The sequence below is a fragment of the Sceloporus occidentalis genome, unplaced genomic scaffold, assembly GCF_023333645.1.
Source record: "Sceloporus occidentalis isolate IW3139 unplaced genomic scaffold, rSceOcc1.0.p SCAF_1, whole genome shotgun sequence".
Taxonomy (NCBI): Eukaryota; Metazoa; Chordata; class Lepidosauria; order Squamata; family Phrynosomatidae; genus Sceloporus; species Sceloporus occidentalis.
The window spans coordinates 57,603,709-57,620,927 of NW_028316981.1; the positions used below are offsets into that span (position 1 = coordinate 57,603,709).

A 17,219-nucleotide genomic window follows, 5' to 3' on the forward strand; every position below is an offset into this window, starting at 1 on the left:
ACAATCAAGCAAGGTACTTACTTTTGAACACACTTGTAACTGGTTTCCCATAACCTCTAACCTTGATAGTAGCCTATCTTCATCTATCAATGCCTGTTTAAAAAAAAATCCAAACTCATTTTTAACTTAGCAAACATCCAGCAAAATAAATACACACAAGAAGCATTTCATAAGGAAATGGTTTTCATGTGGCATATGCAATACTTTATCGCATGCCTAACTGCACCAGATCCGGGTAATTTAGTTGTAATCCATAGCTCCAAAAACTGAAATTGGAATAGACAGACTTAGTGAAAGGGGCCCACACAATACCTGCCAGCTAGTATCTGATGCCTCTTGAGTGACAGCAAGCAATCGTTGCAAGGTGGCCAGCTTCTGTTCCAACATTTGCTCCCTGTGTAAGGCTTCCTACATTGAACATACACCAAAAAAAGTCAATTCAAAACAGTAGCAGTAGGAATTTTAACAATACATTATTTTAACTATTTTCTTTTACATTTTAAAAGCATATGCAGTCTAAAGAAAGTAAGAAATCAAGGGACGAACACTGATTTATGCCACAATGTTTGCGCTAAAGCCTTTGGTGTTTTTGAATGGATTCAGACATTTATCATACTAATGTGAATTTCTACCATGTGGTAGAGCCAGGAAACTAAGCAGATGACATAATGTGTGGCATTCCACACAGATGCCAAATCTGAGGATTTTCTCATGTTTATCTATAAAACAGGAGATTTGCTGACATATGTCACAAGAACAGTATTTTCTTCTGTTGGCAACTGGAAAACTGCATTGAAAGTTTTAGCTGTATTGATACGATTCCTTTAGGTCAAGGTATCTGGAGAAACACCAAGATATATCAAGAAAAAAAATCAGTGGCAACGGTTTGTGCTTTCTTCCTTTTATGATAAAAGCAGGAATAACTTGAATACAATGGTGCATGTTCTTATGTCTACCGCAAAAGGCTTGGGGAGGAGGTGCTAAAGGATTCCTGGGTGTTTATCAACATTCAGGGATTGGGAGTGACTGGAAGGGGAAATTTCGTGAAGCATCTAGATCAGGTTAATGATGGCACTGCTAATTCAACCATTGGTTATACATGGCAATCATTCTTATGTTCTTACCAGCAGCAATCCGTGCAACATGCTGGATTTTTAATGAGAATATGAGGCTTTTGCCTCCTAAGACTCATTGGAAATATTACAATGCTTCATAAAGTAAAAGGCAGTAGCAAAAGAGGGAGACCACACTACAAGTGGATTGATTTAATTGAAGAAGCCATGGACCTGAGGTTGCAAGACCTGAGCAGGACAGATAATGCGTGAGCTTTTGGAGACCTCTTGTTCACAGAGTCACTGTAAATTGAAATCAGATAGATAGCAATTAACAATAAATTTGTAGGTTTGCATTTATTCCCTGTAAGTCTTTTAAATTCCATATTTTCTTGCATTTCCACCAGTATATCCTTTGAAATTTTGCCTATGAAAAAAATTGACATTTGTTTGGAAAGAGTATCCTGTACTGTGGGAAGTTCTTCATGTCTCTCATTTTTCTGAGTTATATCTGATTGCTTCAGCCTTATTAATTTAGCTAAAGGTTGTATAGGCTAGTTTTAAGTCTCTGGCTTTAGTGTTACTCTATGCAAAAACTTAGCCATTGGTTTTCTTAGGAAATTATGAATGAATGAATGAATGAATGAATGAATGAATGAATGAATGAAATATTTATTTATATCCCGCCTCTTCCATTTTGGGGATCGAGGCGGGTAACAACATGATTATACGATACACAATGATAAAACAATAAACCCACAAAACTCTAACCTAACCCTCCTCCCTCCCAGTTTAAAAATTACAGTTTGAACTCATGTAAAGACAAGGTAAAATAGTTACTGATGAATGGACAAAGCTGAACAGGTTTTAAGATGAGATCCCATCCTTTAGGTCAGCTTTTCCTAATCCGACAGTTTCTAGAAGTGTTGAAGTTCCACCATCCCCATGCAACAATTTCATAATGAACTGTGCAGTTCATTCATAGCTAAAACCCAGTTTGGGGGAAGGCAACATTAAAAGGCAAGCTTACTGCTGAACATTAAGAAAACAAAAATAATGACCATGGAGGATATACATAAATTATAGATGATGAGAAAATTGAAATAGTTAAAGATTCTTCATATCCTGGATCAATCAGTGATCAGAACTGAGACTATAGTCAAGAAATCAGAGGAAGACTAGGACTGGGAAGGGCAGCTATGAAAGAACTAGACAAGATCCTGAAGTGCAAAGATATACAACTGAACGTTAAATTTGGGACTGTTCATGCCATCATATTCCCAATCATTATGTATGGCTGTGAAAGCTGATGGAAAGAAAATCAACTCATGTGAGATGTGGTGCTGGAAAAGAGTTCTGTGGATGCTGTGGACAGCTAAAAAGACAAACAAATAGGTCCTAGAACAACTCAAACCTGAACTCTCTTCAGAAGCTAAGATGACTAAATTGAGGCTGTCTTATTTTGGTCACATCATAAGAAGGCATGACTCACTAGAAAAGACAATAATCCTTAGAAAGGCAGAAGGCAGTAGGAAGAGAGGAAGAATGTATACAAGCTGAATACACTTAATCAAGATGGACTTGAGCAGAGCTATTGAGGATAGATAGGGTATCTTGACGGTGTCTCATTCATAAGGTCAACATTAGTCAAAGTCAGCTTTAAGGCAGTTAACAACAACATTAAAATTGTTGTTGTTGTCATCACCTTTGAAGGTGCCAAAAACAAAATATGTCCCTCAGGGGTCAATGGTAACAACCTCCATGTCATTTTCTGTAAATCTTATGGTCTGGCTTCAGTCAGAATTTGAAATGAACTAATTACTTATTACATAAATAATGAAACTAATTCAGTTTGTTGCACTGAAGGAAATAAATTAATGTACCCATTTCTAACATTCTAAATTATCAAATAATTTTCAAACGTAATGATCTAAGCTCTGCTTATCATGACTAGAATGCATAAATGACAAAACACCATTGGTATTCCACTATAACCAGGTTTTTCATTTTGAATTATCTCTTAATTGGGGCGGGGGGCTGCTTTCTCAAATTTCAGACTTTGTTTGTTCAGTTGCACATGTTGACAAACGCTACTATATGTATGATGCCACTACTTTACACCAGCCTCATATCTACCAAATCAAAACTTTTGATTCTTTATACACAAGTCAACCAAGTCAAATCTGCAGTATGAAACAGAAATTACCTGTAGATACTGAGAAAGCTGAAACAGTTCCTGAGAATACATACTGGGAGTGTTAGCAGCAACCTGTGAAAATGGAAAACATACATGTTTATCAATTTTGTTTCACACTTTTAAGATTTCTTTACAGCCCATATTATTTTAAACTCATAAAATGAACTGATCAGCAAAATTCCTCTGGTTATTTTGGCTGTAGGTACCTTTTATCTTAATCCATCCAAAGATTGCCCCACAAGCTATCAAACTGAAGCCATGTTACTAGTACTTGCTCAGATTGTTTTGTAATTAATCTAATAAGTTTGTAAATAACACTAGTAGACTCTTCAGATTCTCACAAGGCCATACTTAATTCATCAACACCAATATACTTTAGTAAGGAAAAAAGAGAACATGTACAGACTTGTGTACCTCACTTTGAGAGAAAGCAATTTATTCAGAACTTCCTTAGCTCAACTGAGCAATCTGAAATAATCAAAATGCCTCTACATTAGTTTGCGAACAAAGGGAAGAGGGAAGCAACAGACATCTGTCTGTTAAATACATTTTCTTTATATGACAGGTATGGGACGCAGTGGTTTAGTGGTTAAGATGCCAATTCTGACGATTGTAAGGTCGGAAGATTGGCAGTTCCAGACCCAAGTGTCGCATGATGGAGTGAGCTCACGTCACTAGTCCCAGCTTCTGCCAACCTAGCAGTTCGAAAGCATGCAAATGTAAGTACTGTAGATAAATAGATACCACTTTGGTGGGAACGTAATAGCGTTCCATGCAGTCATGCTGGCCACATAACCATGGAATCGTCTTCAGACAACACTGGTTCTTTGGCTTAGTAATGGAGATGAGCACCGCTCACTATGGTCAGTTACAACCAGACATACATGCCAAGGGGAAACCTTTACCTTTACATTTTATGGTTCTCATAGGTAAGAATGATGTTATCTTGGCACAGTTCAGCAACCCCCAGAAGGGATGTATTGGAAACCTTGGAGGAGTACTGTAACAAGTTCTGCATAAAATGCTGACAGCTCCTCTGACCTTTACTGGCACTAGAACTCCCTTTAGAGAAGTCCAAAACAACACCTGGTCTTGCTGTTTGAGATCAGTTTTAGTTGATGTGGTCTGAGGGTGCAGACAATGCACTTGGAGGATTGGGCTGACCACTACAGATCATTAAACAAAGAGTCTGTGAACATCTAGAAGGCAATTCCATAATCACAAAAAATCAACACGGGTTTCAGAGAAAGAAGTCATGCCAGACAAATCTAATCTCTTTCTTTGATAAAATTACCAGCTTCTTACATGAAGGGAATGCTGTGGATATCGTATATCTTGATTTCAGTAAGGCTTTTGACAGGGTTCCCCATAACATTCTTGCAAACAAACTAGTGGAATGTGGGCTAGACAAAGTAACTGTTACATGGATTTGTAATTGGTTGACTGGCCAAACCCAAAGGGTGCTCAACAATGGCTCCTTTTCATCCTAGAGAGAAGTGACCAGTGGAGTCCCACAGGGCTCTGTCCTGGCCCCAGTGCTATTCAACATCTTTATCAATGACTAGGATAACAGAATTGGGGGCATACTTATCAGAATTGCAGATGACACCAAATTAGGAGGGGTAGCTAATACCCCAGAGGACAGGATCAAAATTCAAAATGACCTTGATAGATAGAAAGCTGGGCCAAGGCTAACAAAATGAATTTCAACACAGAGAAATATAAGGTACTGCTCTTTGGGTGGAAAAATGAAATGCACAGATATAGGTGTTACCTGGCTGAATAAAACTACATGTGAAAGGGATCTGGGAGTCCAAGTAGACCACAAATTGAACATGAGTCAACAGTGAGATGCGGCAGCTAAAAAGGCCAATATGATTTTAGGCTGCATCAACAGAAGTATAGTGTCTAGATCAAGGGAAGTAATAGTTCCACTCTATTCTGCTCTGGTCAGGCCCCACCTGAATATTGTGTCCAGTTCTGGGCACCACAATTTAAAAAAGATGTTGAAAAACTGGAGCGTGTCCAAAGGAGGGCAACTAAAATGGTGAAGGGTCTGGAAACCATGCCCTATGGGGATGTTTAGCCTGGAGAAGAGAAGGTTAAGAGGTGATATGATAGCCCTCTTTAAATACTTGAAGGGATGTCATACTGAGGAAGGAGCTAGCTTGTTTTCTGCTGCTCCAGAGAACAGGACCCGGAGCAATGGATGCAAGCTCCAGGAAAAGAGATTCCATCTAAACATTAGGAAGAACTTCCTGACAGTAAGGGCTATTCGAGAGTGGAACAAACTCCCTCGGCGTGTAGTGGAGACTCCTTCCTTAGAGGTCTTTAAACAGAGGCTGGATGGCCATCTGTCAGGGATGCTTTGATTGAGAGTTTCTGCATGGCAGAGGGCTGGACTGGATGGCCCTTGCAGTCTCTTCCAACTCTATGATTCTATGATTCTATACTTTGTACTGGCTATCTTTGCCAATCTTGCCTAGCTGCATCTAGCCTATGGGAATCATTAGGTGGGTCCTAGAAGTGATTAATGTCTAATTAGAGATGGGAAATGATACAGTCTGTCCTGGAGGATATTACTGTGTGGTCATTACTTGCAGTCTATGCAGTGGAATGATAGGACAAGTCTCATGCAGGGGATATGATGAGCGCTCCTTAAGAAAGCCTCTCTGAGCTTAGAAGATGGCATTGGCAGAGCAGAAAAACTATGCTTTAGGGCAAAATGCTTGAAAGGGTAATAACAATCCAACTCCCATTTCAACCTGGGTTCTGATTTAGTTTTGGCTATGAAACTCCCTTGGTTGCCCTAACATATGACTTCTATCAAAAGATAGAGGGATTTTATATGATTAGGTCTCATTGACTTCTCAGTGGCAATGGATCACTGTACGTTGCTAAACTGTCTTTATCTGGGGGACACGTTGATTCTGCTTCTACATACAGGACCATTTCTGTTAGAGGATTTCTGCTTCACCTGATGGCTTGGTCTGATGGCATATTTATTATGATATCCCACAGAGTTCTATTCTACCCTTTTAAAATTAATATTGATATGAAGTTGCTCATTGAGGTCATCTGAGGATCTGGAATGAAGTTCAACTAGTTCTCTGCTGATGTTCCACTGTTTCTCTTTGACAGTAGAATCGACAACAGCCATGATTAGGTTCAGCGTCAGACTAAGTGAAAGACAATAAATGGAAGCTGAACCCTGACAAGATGGAGCCACTATTTGGGAAATGGACCTTGGTTCAGGAAAAATGGCATTCAGTGCAGTTGAGATGGGTTGTTTTCCCCCTTAAAAAATATGTAACTTCGCATATGTAATTTTGTCAACAGAAATTTGAGTGGTGTCAGATGCACAAAAGTACATTTTATCAGCATCAGCTGATTCGCCAGTTACTGTCAGAGACAAAGATAGTCTGACCACAGTGATTCATGCTCTGGTGAACAACTTGGATTACTGTAATAAATTATGCATACACGTTCCCTTGAAGAGGACTCAGAAACCCACTAGTATAGAATTTGTGTACCATAATTTTATCTAGTACAGATACTGCCTGCAGAGCTGGTACAGGAGGATACTGAGGTTGATGGCACCAAAAGTCATTGAAAGATCAAGGAGAATTAGCAAGGCTTTATTCCAGCTGTCTCCCTCCTGAAAAAAGTAATCCATCAGGGTGATCAAAAGCAATTGTATCCTGGATTGGAAAACTTCTAGATACTCTGCTTCCCCAATAGAATTATAATTATCGTAAGCCACAAAACCCAATATGGGCTTTTTCAATAGGCACATTATCACTTCTTTATAATTGGAGGCATCAATCCATTACACAAATATGTTTTATTCCAGATCCAACTCTAAACCCATCCAATCATTTTTTCTTACTCAGCCACAATAGGCAATGGTTGAAGAGGAAACATGGCAAATTGCTACAAATTTGCCTTAAACTGACACTCAAAGGATTGTAAATGAAACACCAAACACACACACACACATCTTTAGAGAGGGGATTCCAAAGCCTTCTTGTTTGTAATTACACATAACATTTCCAATAGGGAATCCACTTGAAGTAGGATTTCAGTTGCGGATCTCAAGGCAAGATGACATGGGAAAAGAGATACTTCCAAGTATGTAATATCAAGCCAAAGATGCAACAGTACTCACCACGTTTCTTGTGTAAACACATTATTTATTTAGTGTGTTTAATCCCTTTCTTTTGACTAGAGTACCCCAGAAGGACTTCTACAATTTCAAATGGGATGGTAGGAAGAGATGGGTTATGATGAAAGGTACTCATTAATCAATAGCCTCATAGTATGATATTCAAAGTGCCTGCCTCATTTCTTAAGAACTATTTAGACATTGATCTGACAGAAGGAAATAAATGTTCTAAGACTTACCTTATCAACAGGACTTGGTAATGAAGCATGGATGACACTGCAAAAGAAAAACATCACCATTTAAATAGAGCATTTCTGCCACTCATTCACTGTTAACAAATATTTAAAGTTACAATTTCTGCAGCGCTTTACTTCTTAAGTGTTTACAATAATGACAGCTCATTATATTTGAAGTGTTCTAATATAGATTAAATAAAAAGATTCCAGGAAAAGAATACCTTTTGCTATAAAATAGTGTCATCCAATAGCCCCACAGGTACAGTATATAGGATCTTAAACCCATTTCTTAATATAAATAAGCATTCATGTTGTATATCCCAATGGACTATACAGGTGGGGACAGCCAGGGCATTGCCATTTTTAAGTTCTTACACAATAAAATGAAGCGGTCCCTGATACATAGAAATTCTGTAACATCTAAAACCTGTTGGACATTAGAGCAACAACTTTGAAGTTACACTTACTCTGACCGTAGCCTAGCTTCCATACCATCCGGGAGAAATAGTTTTATTGTGGAAACAATGCATCCATGGGTGACTGGAAAGAACATTAACAATGTAAGTTCTAAGTAATAAGTTAGTGAGAATTTGTTAATAAAAAAATGAAAATTATTTGAACTGTTCGGCATAACTGTAGCAATGCTATCCTACAAGAACACATATGCACACATGAAAGCAATTTTCCCAAATAATTTGATGAGAGAGAAGAGCTGGCTCAGAAAGATTTAAGTCCATTACCAGCTCCCACCTTTGCTGTGGTTCCCATTCTGAATTGTTCAGACAGTAAGAATGAAACGTCTTTCAGAAAACTGTTTATGATTAGGCCAAAAAAAAACCAAACCATATGTTAAATAAATATATTTATATCTGGGATCATACAGTAGATCATTTTCAAACTACAAGATGATAGGCTGGTAAAAAAAACTAAGATCAGACTGAAGCTACATCAGAAAAATAAAGAAAGAAAAAATAAGTAAATCTACAAGCAAATAGTTCAGACTTGCTATTCAGTTAATTTGGCCAAAAGAAATGTTGACACAATTATACAGTACATCTCAACAGGGAAAATATTACTGTAAGAAAGCTAACCATGTTTGGCTTAATACTGATTTATACTTAAGAAAACAAACTAACTCAAAGCACCCGCTACAGTATTTTCCAGACTGTTAGCAGCAACCTCCAAGCCACCAATGAAACAGTCCTTAGATAGCCAACCATGAGATCCCACTACCATCCCAAGCACAGTTGGTAGTGACATGAGAGAGGGCCTTTTCTGTAGCTGCCCCTAAACTCTGGAACTCCTTGCCCAGGGAGGCCAGAATGGCCCCTTCCTTGTTATCCTAAGACCTACCTGTTTAGACAAGTTTTTAAAACAGGAAGTTTTTTTTAAAAAATGGGATGGCATTGTATTGTTTTAAAGTATTTTTAACATTTTTGTCTTTTTAATATGTAACTTGTTTTAATATTATAATAATTTAATTCTATTTTAATGTACTGTTTTTGAATGCTTTTAATTGTACTGTTTTTTTAATGTTGTGATCCACCTTCAGTCCCAGTTTTGGGGAAAGGGTGGGATATAAATATATCATCAACATCATCAATATATCATCATCATCTGTGGGGTTACACCAAAAGAAAAAAATACTAGCAAATTGTTTGTATCTGTACAAAAAGACAATGCCTGCATATAGCAGTGCCTCTGAGTCTATCTAAACAGAAAAATAGTACTAATGAGAAATGAAAGATTATGATGGAAACATGACATTCCCAACCCAGCATCTCTCTCACAGTGGTGCGTTACAGAGCGCCCAAGAAGGGTGCTCTGCCGGCGCCGCCGGTTCCTGCATCCGGGAACCACAGCGGTCAAACCGCACGGTTCCCGTACGCAACAAAAAGAAGCCCCAAAATGGCGCTTCTTTTTGCGCCCCGGAAGTGGCACCACGAGTCACTAGTCACACACTCGTGGTGTCACTTGTCGCGCAATGTCAAAATGGCGGCGCCCGTGTAGAACGGGGCCGCCATTTTGTACATCCTCAGGACGTACTAGGGTTAGGGGCGTGCGTAAAGCACGCCCTTTCCTAACCCTAGTACGTCCCCAGGACGTACTTTATGCCCGTTTGTAATGGGCCAGTGACAAAAAAAGAGCCTAGAGAAGATTTGTATGGAAGAATTCATTAGCTGCATATTTTCCTTTCACTTATTGATTCTGCCTTGTAAGTTTGTCCTATCCTGCATCCCCTATTATATCAGCAATGGGCAAGTGGTACCACAAATCTGTTGGTGTAGCATACATTTTGACCTTTATTATTTCATTACTTGCAATTCAAATACTGAAGGAAATTCCAGATTTCTATCTTGTCTATCATTTCATTTCATTGTGAAACAAAAATGTTAGTACAAACATTAAATACCAATCCTTCCAGCCATACAGCAATAGGGAGATTTTCAAAGTCCAGGAAATTTAAAGTCCTTGCCTGCAAAAGATATCCTTCCCATCATAACATCTTTACTAAGGACTAAAACAATATGCAGGCATCTGACTAACATCTCCAATTGTTTTTTTCTCCTGTTTGATTTGTAACATCTTGCCTGATGAAGACGCCCATGGAGCTTCGAAAACTTGCAACAAGTATATTGCGCATTTCAGTTGGCCAATAAAGGTATCGCTGATAAATAAATAAATAAATAGGTTTTAAACCAACCCTGGTTTCATGTTCAAAATTTATTTTAAAACCTTATACAAAATTACTTTCATGTTATGTATACATGGAACATAAATGAATTTAGTATTCAGTCCTGGGTCCCATCTCCAAGATATTTCATTATGTACATATACTAAAATACAGGTATTCCAAAATTTAACAAAAATCCAAAATCCAAAACACTTTTGGTCCCAAGCATTTTGGATAAAGGAGCCTCAATCTGTAATATCTACCAATAAAGGCAGTGTAAACTACACACTGAGAGACAGCATGGCATAGTTGTTTCAATATTGGACTACAACTCTGGAGACCTGTGTTCAGTTCCCCGCTCTGCCATGAAACCACTGGGTGACCTTGGGCAGGTAACATGCCCAAGCTCAAGGGAAAGCAATGGCAAACCTCCTTTGATGAAATCTTGACAAGAAAACCCCATGATAGGTTCACCTTAGGGCTGCCATTAGTCAGAAATGAATTTAAGGCACACAACAACAACTACACATTATGTTAAATGTAGTTTGGCATCTGTGTATAGCTGGTTTTCTAATCAGTACTTGCATGGTGTAAGGAGAGCAATCTGGGAATCTTGGAGCACAATACAGACAGTTCTCTACAACATGATTCTGAATTAAATCTGCATCCACAGCTACTGCTCCTGGGGCTAACAACAACCGTAGAAGGAGAGAATTGTGTACCAATCACACATGCAACAATTGCTGAAATCCCCTCTCCTGCACAACTATTAAAGGAACAGGATCATTGTACCATATTTCATCTAGCAACTCTATCCAAAGGGAAACACATTAGTTCTGGAATGTATTTTGGCAGTGATACTTTCAATTCTGTGTTATTACATTTTAATCAGTAATCAGTTCTGAAGGAACTGATATCTAGAGTTTAGAACGCATGGCGCATGGAGGAGGGGAGAGGAGGAGAAGAGAAGAAGAAAGAGGAGGAGGAGGAGGAAGAAGAGGAGGAGGGGGGAAGAGAAGAAGGAAGAGGAGGTGGGGGCAGCAGAAGGAGGAAGAGGAAGAAAAGGAGGTGGGGGCAGCAGAAGGAGGAAGAGGAGGGAGGAAGAGGAGTAGGGGGCAGCAGAAGGAGGAAGAGGAAGAAAAGGAGGTGGGGGCAGCAGGAGGAGGAAGAGGAAGAAAAGGAGGTGGGGCAGCAGGAGGAGGAAGGGGTGGGAGGAAAAGGAGGGGGGCAGCAGAAGGAGGAAGAGGAAGAAAAGGAGGTGGGGGCAGCAGAAGGAGGAAGAGGAAGAAAGGGATGTGGGGGCAGCAAAAGGAGGAAGAGGAAGAAAAGGAGGTGGGGGCAGCAGGAGGAGGAAGAGGAGGGAGGAAGAGGAGGAGGGGGCAGCAGGAGGAGCAGAAGGAGAAGGTTGTGAGTGGCCAGAGGCCTCAAGGTTTTTTTAAATTTTATTTTGTGTGCTTTTAATGCTAACAAGTCTCCCTTGCTTTGACAATGATAGTGTGGTGATGATGATGATGATGATGATGATGATGATATGACTCAGCTTCAGAGGCATGCAAGCACTGTTTCAGAAGCCGAGAGAGTGTCACCTTCTAAAGTGTGTTTTGACTCAGCTTGAGAGGCATGCAAGCACTGTTTCAGAAGCTGAGAGAGTGTCACCTTCCAAAGTGTGTTTTGGGTGCTTTTAATGCTAACAAGTCTCCCTTGCTTTGACAATGATAGTGTGGTGGTGATGATGATGATGATATGACTCAACTTCAGAGCCATGCAAGCACTGTTTCAGAAGCTGAGAAAGTGTCACCTTCCAAAGTGTGTTTTGGGTGCTTTTAATGCTAACAAGTCTCCCTTGCTTTGACAATGATAGTGTGATGATGATGATGATATGACTCAGCTTCAGAGCCATGCAAGCACTGTTTCAGAAGCCGAGAGAGTGTCACCTTCCAAAGTGTGTTTTGGGTGCTTTTAATGCTAACAAGTCTCCCTTGCTTTGACAATGATAGTGTGATGATGATGATGATATGACTCAGCTTCAGAGCCATGCAAGCACTGTTTCAGAAGCCGAGAGAGTGTCACCTTCCAAAGTGTGTTTTGGGTGCTTTTAATGCTAACAAGTCTCCCTTGCTTTGACAATGATAGTGTGATGATGATGATGACGACGACGACGACGATAATGATATGAGTCAGCTTCAGAGGCATGCACACACTGTTTCTGAAACCAAGAGAGTGTGACTTTCCAAAGTGCCTTTTCTGTGTGTTTTTGGTTCTTTAATGGTGATATTGATATCAGAAAGCCTCTGAGGCAAGGCCAATGTAAATTGCTCTGATTTTTACAAACTCATGCGCAGTGAAGAAAAACCAAAGTCCCTTGACCAAGTACACACTTCTGAGAAGTACACTCGGTGCAAGAACAGTGAAACCACCTTGACATGTTCAATATGCATAGCCATGTTAAACCATGCTAAGTGTGAAACCCAAGGGGGTTTGGTTATGGAATAAGCCTCTGAAATATGCAAGAGGCCACATTAAGTAAAGCCATGTGAAATGCACAAATGTGCTGTTGTGTGTGTTTTGGAATGCAGGTTGGGGGTGTTTGGCCAGAAAGGGACCGAGGAGGAGAGGGCGTGCACGCGCCTCCTCTTCCCCGCGGGGCTTCGGTGGAAGCTCCGTCCCCTGGCATGTGCCCCCCCCGAAGGGTGGAAGCTCCACCCCCAGCTTCGGCCCCCCGAGTTGTCTGAGGGACAGCAACCCGGCCCCCGGCTCAAAAAGGTTGTCTACCCCTGGTTTAGAATTTCTCAGGTATCCTTACACATGCATCACTATCTGGACAAATAGAAGGTAGAACAAACCAAACAAAAGATAGGTTAAAAAGATTCATTGTCTGAAGGGAGGAAAGTGTACTCACACAACTCCATGGAAATTTCTTTCAAGAACATATTTTACAACATCATAGGTTTTGTTTTTTTCTTTCCAGCTTAAATCTAAATTAAAAATAGGAGGGAAAAAATGATCCGTACCCTTACCTTTCCGCGTGTTCTCCGTCACATCAACGCCAAACTGGATTATGTCGCCAGACAGAATTTCACATGGTGGACTCTCTTCAGATCCTCTGCTTAGTCTCTGACTATTTATAAAGGTACCATTACTACTCTTAGTGTCTTGAAGATAGAACTGTAAAGGAGACATAAGAAGATTGTAAGTCATACGTAAAAAAAACCTAGAATAAAGATGAATGTCAAATTTAAGGTTAAAATGTTACACAAGCCACAAACATGCAGATGTAAATAGCATATGGATGGATGGATAGATGGATGGACAGACAGATAGGAGAGCCAATGTGGTTTGCATTTTGGACTAGGCTTTGGGAAACGAGGGTTCAAATCCTTGTTCAGTCATGCAATCCCACCAGATGACCTTCAGCAAATCACATTCTCTCAGCATGAGAGAGAGAGAGAGAGAGACAAATGACAGCCAAACAAATCTTGCCAAGAAAACCTTACAATAAATTGCTTTAGGGCTGCCATAATGCATACAAAAAACACACACAATTTCACTGCATAGGCAGATAATATCAACCAGTAAGATAATACCAATCTTTATTATGCTCTATGATCAAGAATATGAAATAAAAAGCATACAACAAGATTAATGAATAGACCAGGCAAGGCATAAAACGGATTATACTTCCAAGGGGAGGAAGGTGCTGGTTTGTACAAAAGCTTGTTGAACAGAACATGAAACTGCACAAAATCATAATCATCAACAGCAATGATAGCACCATGAATTCACATGATTTAAAGGTATGTTTTTAAAGTAACTTCTTAAAGGAGCTCTAAAAATACTAATCCCACTTCTGCATCTGTTATTGGACACTATTATTTCCTATTTTGCTGTTTACACATCCAGAGATAGGTGTGTTGACAATACAGCAAAATACAATAACATCCAAAATCAACAAAGCAGCAATATTTTTATTGGGTCCACTAAAAATGCACAAAATACATGTTGTAGCTCCACTGGCCTCTTTATTAAGCAAAGGCGTTAAAAACCATACAGGAGCAGAAGAAAAATGACGATGTTAGAGTCAAAGGCCTACATTTTGTCAAGAAGTTGCTGTGTGAGGCTGTGCATTAGTTAAGAAGGTCTAGGGATCAAGTGCCCAAACTAAAACTTTAGGGATCACGTGCCCAAACTAAAAGGCCTTCCAACACCAGGTGTTACCCAGTGCCAGGGGCAGGCCTTCTGAGGGGGGGAGACAGGATAGCACAAGAAAAGACTTCGGCGGGATACAAACCGCCATATAGTACGTATTCTATACGTACTAGGGTTAGGAAGGGGCGGTGCTTCCGCACCCCCTAACCCTAGTACGTATAGAATACGTACAACATGGCGGCGCCCCTTCCACATGGGGGCCGCCATGTTTACGTACTGGACACATAGTGTCCAGACGTGTCGCGGTGCCTATGATGTTGCGAATGCGCTAGCGGCGCCTCGCGACATAAAGGCGCCGCAAAAAGAAGCTCCAAAATGGAGCTTCTTTTTTGCTCCGCGCGGGAGCCGCGCGGTTTGGCTGCTGCAGCTCCCGCGCAGAGCAAATGGCGCCGGCGGGAAACCGCCGCAAAGCGGCGGTCTGTATCCTGCCTTCCACTCTCTAGCTGCTGGACTTCCAGGATGGGAGACAAAGAATCAACTCCATTAACAATAGCAATAGCAACAGCATTTACATTTCTATAACGCTTCATAATGAGCTAAGCAGTCTCTAAGGGGGTTGCAATGGATAAGCCAATTACCCTCAACAGAATTAACAACAGAAAAAGTAACTTCTCTTGAAATCCAGGCTGCTTCTGTCCTATGTAAGGCTGCACATCCCTTTCTTAGGCTGAAAACATCAGTCCCTTGGCTCCCTCTTCTTTACAATTACCCTGTTGTGGCTAAAATGGGACATCCTCAGATCCAGAAAACATATCCAGAGCTAGCTGTGCTGACCATGCCGCAAAATACAGTAACATCCTGAATCCACAAAACCAATCAAGGTAAAAACTTTTTTTAAAAAAAAAAAATTCTAACAATCTGACCAATTTGTTCATCTCCACTTTCTTTCCAAGAACATATGGGCTAAAGGCACTACATCTTATGTGGAGAGAACTACTCATCCCCTTCACTTGATTCTATTAGTGCATGATATCAGGTCCCATAGTTCCCTCTACTTCAAGAGGTTACTGGTTGGGAAAGTGGGGTTATATAAAAACAGAAAGGCAGGATTAATAAATTTTAAATTAAATAAATAATAAATTTTAAAAGGCTAAAAGAAAGGAGAGCTTTAAAGCACCCTTCTATTTAACACTAAAGCAACTGCATGCAAGCAAATGAGTAGGCTGAGGAAGGATGGAGTACTCAGATTGTCTTTTCAGCCCACCAAATAAATTTAGCAAGCTGCTGGACAAAGAAAGCCCCTTCTTCCTGACCCAGCATAAGAATGCAGCTCTCTCTGTTCCTCATCTAGTAACTGTCAGGGGGCTAGTTACAATTTTTCCTTGTATGGTAGTAACTTCTGGGGGCTTATTTATAAAATCAATTGAAAGAGAAACATTTGAGAGTTGAGGCAGGAATGATTTTGTCTGCAGAGTTCTGGGCAAAAATGAAAGGATTATAGATGCAATACTTTGTTTCCATATCAAAGGTAAAATTATTTTTTGCTTGAGTGCCATAAAATACTTTACTTATAGCTTAGTTGGCATATAAAACTGTAGTACCTGAAATGTTTATAAAATTTAAAAATATAAAAGGCTTGTGTGCATGCTCCTTCAAGTCACCTGATGACTTATGCCGACCATATGAATTTTACAGGGTTTTGTTAGGCAAGGAATACTCAGGTTTTGCCAGTTCCTTCCCCTGAAATATAGCCTACCGTACCTGGGATTAATCAGTACAAATTGGGAATATATGCTAAACTAAAGAAAAAGCTGAAAACTGCTACCTAAGCCCATGAATCTTAGTTTTTGTCATCTGAAAAGTAAAAAATGGGAACAGAAACCACAAATATTGTAATTAATAAAGTGCTTTATTTGGACAAAAACAGTCATGTGCAGTGACAATCAAAGTATTAGCTGCATGATGGTGAAGAGGGGATGTAAAAACATTATTGGTGCCAGAATGAAGCAGCAGTTTTGCTCTAAGCGCATTAAACTTTGGGTTGGGAAATAATGGGATTTTACTCTGGCAGCCAGAGTGGTGTAGTGGTATGAGTGTTGGACTATGACTTTGGAGACCATGGTTAGAAACCCATCTCAGTCATATAAACCCACTTGGTGATAGTCACAGTCTCGCAGCCTCAGAGGAGAACAATGGCAAACTCTCTCTGGAAAAAAACTGCCAAGAAAACCCCATGATAGATTCACCTTAGGGTCACCACAAGTCAGAAACAATCTGAAGGCACACAACAACAGTTCTACTGTAGCTGTGTATACCTTTTTACAACAGACAAAGTAAACAGCTGCTGTCTTCAGAATCTCTCACTCAACACCCACAAACAACAAATCAGTTATACCATTAAATTTCAATATCATACGCACAGCCTAAATGTATTTACATGTAAACAGTATCATGTGGTTAAAGTGGAAATTTGGTAAGGTGTGACATTTGAAAGAAAAAAAATTAAAGCTAATATTTTTAATTTTTTTAAAAAAATTAAAATTTTAAAATGTACTTTAAAAAAACAACAACATGGATCTTCTCCTTCTCTTCTCACTGAGCTTCTCTCTACTCTCACCACTAACTTCCAGTGACCTCCAGCATTTTAAAGGGACACAGGTGAACACCACAGCCCATTTCTATGAAAAGGGGAGCAGTAGTGTCACTCCTTTAGGGGGAGACCTTGTGCAGCCTGCACCCCCATAAGCAA

At 39.9% G+C, this 17,219-nt stretch overlaps 1 protein-coding gene across 35 annotated transcripts in view; it reads right to left on the minus strand.

Annotated features, from left to right (window-relative positions):
- The window catches only part of SLMAP (sarcolemma associated protein), a 132,001-nt gene that overhangs the window by 60,198 nt on the left and 54,584 nt on the right, over nucleotides 1-17,219 (minus strand). For 22 of the 35 annotated variants that reach the window (XM_089522017.1, XM_089522026.1, XM_089521863.1 and 19 more), the window contains exons 3-8: nucleotides 13,336-13,489; nucleotides 8,118-8,190; nucleotides 7,654-7,690; nucleotides 3,259-3,321; nucleotides 313-408; nucleotides 22-93 (exon numbers count right to left, since the gene is read on the minus strand). In XM_089522017.1, coding sequence (XP_089378143.1) covers nucleotides 22-93; nucleotides 313-408; nucleotides 3,259-3,321; nucleotides 7,654-7,690; nucleotides 8,118-8,190; nucleotides 13,336-13,489 — 495 coding nt within the window. The remainder of the gene's footprint in view (nucleotides 1-21; nucleotides 94-312; nucleotides 409-3,258; nucleotides 3,322-7,653; nucleotides 7,691-8,117; nucleotides 8,191-13,335; nucleotides 13,490-17,219) is intronic. The other 13 variants (XM_089522167.1, XM_089521916.1, XM_089522133.1 and 10 more) reach the window with 1 other exon arrangement.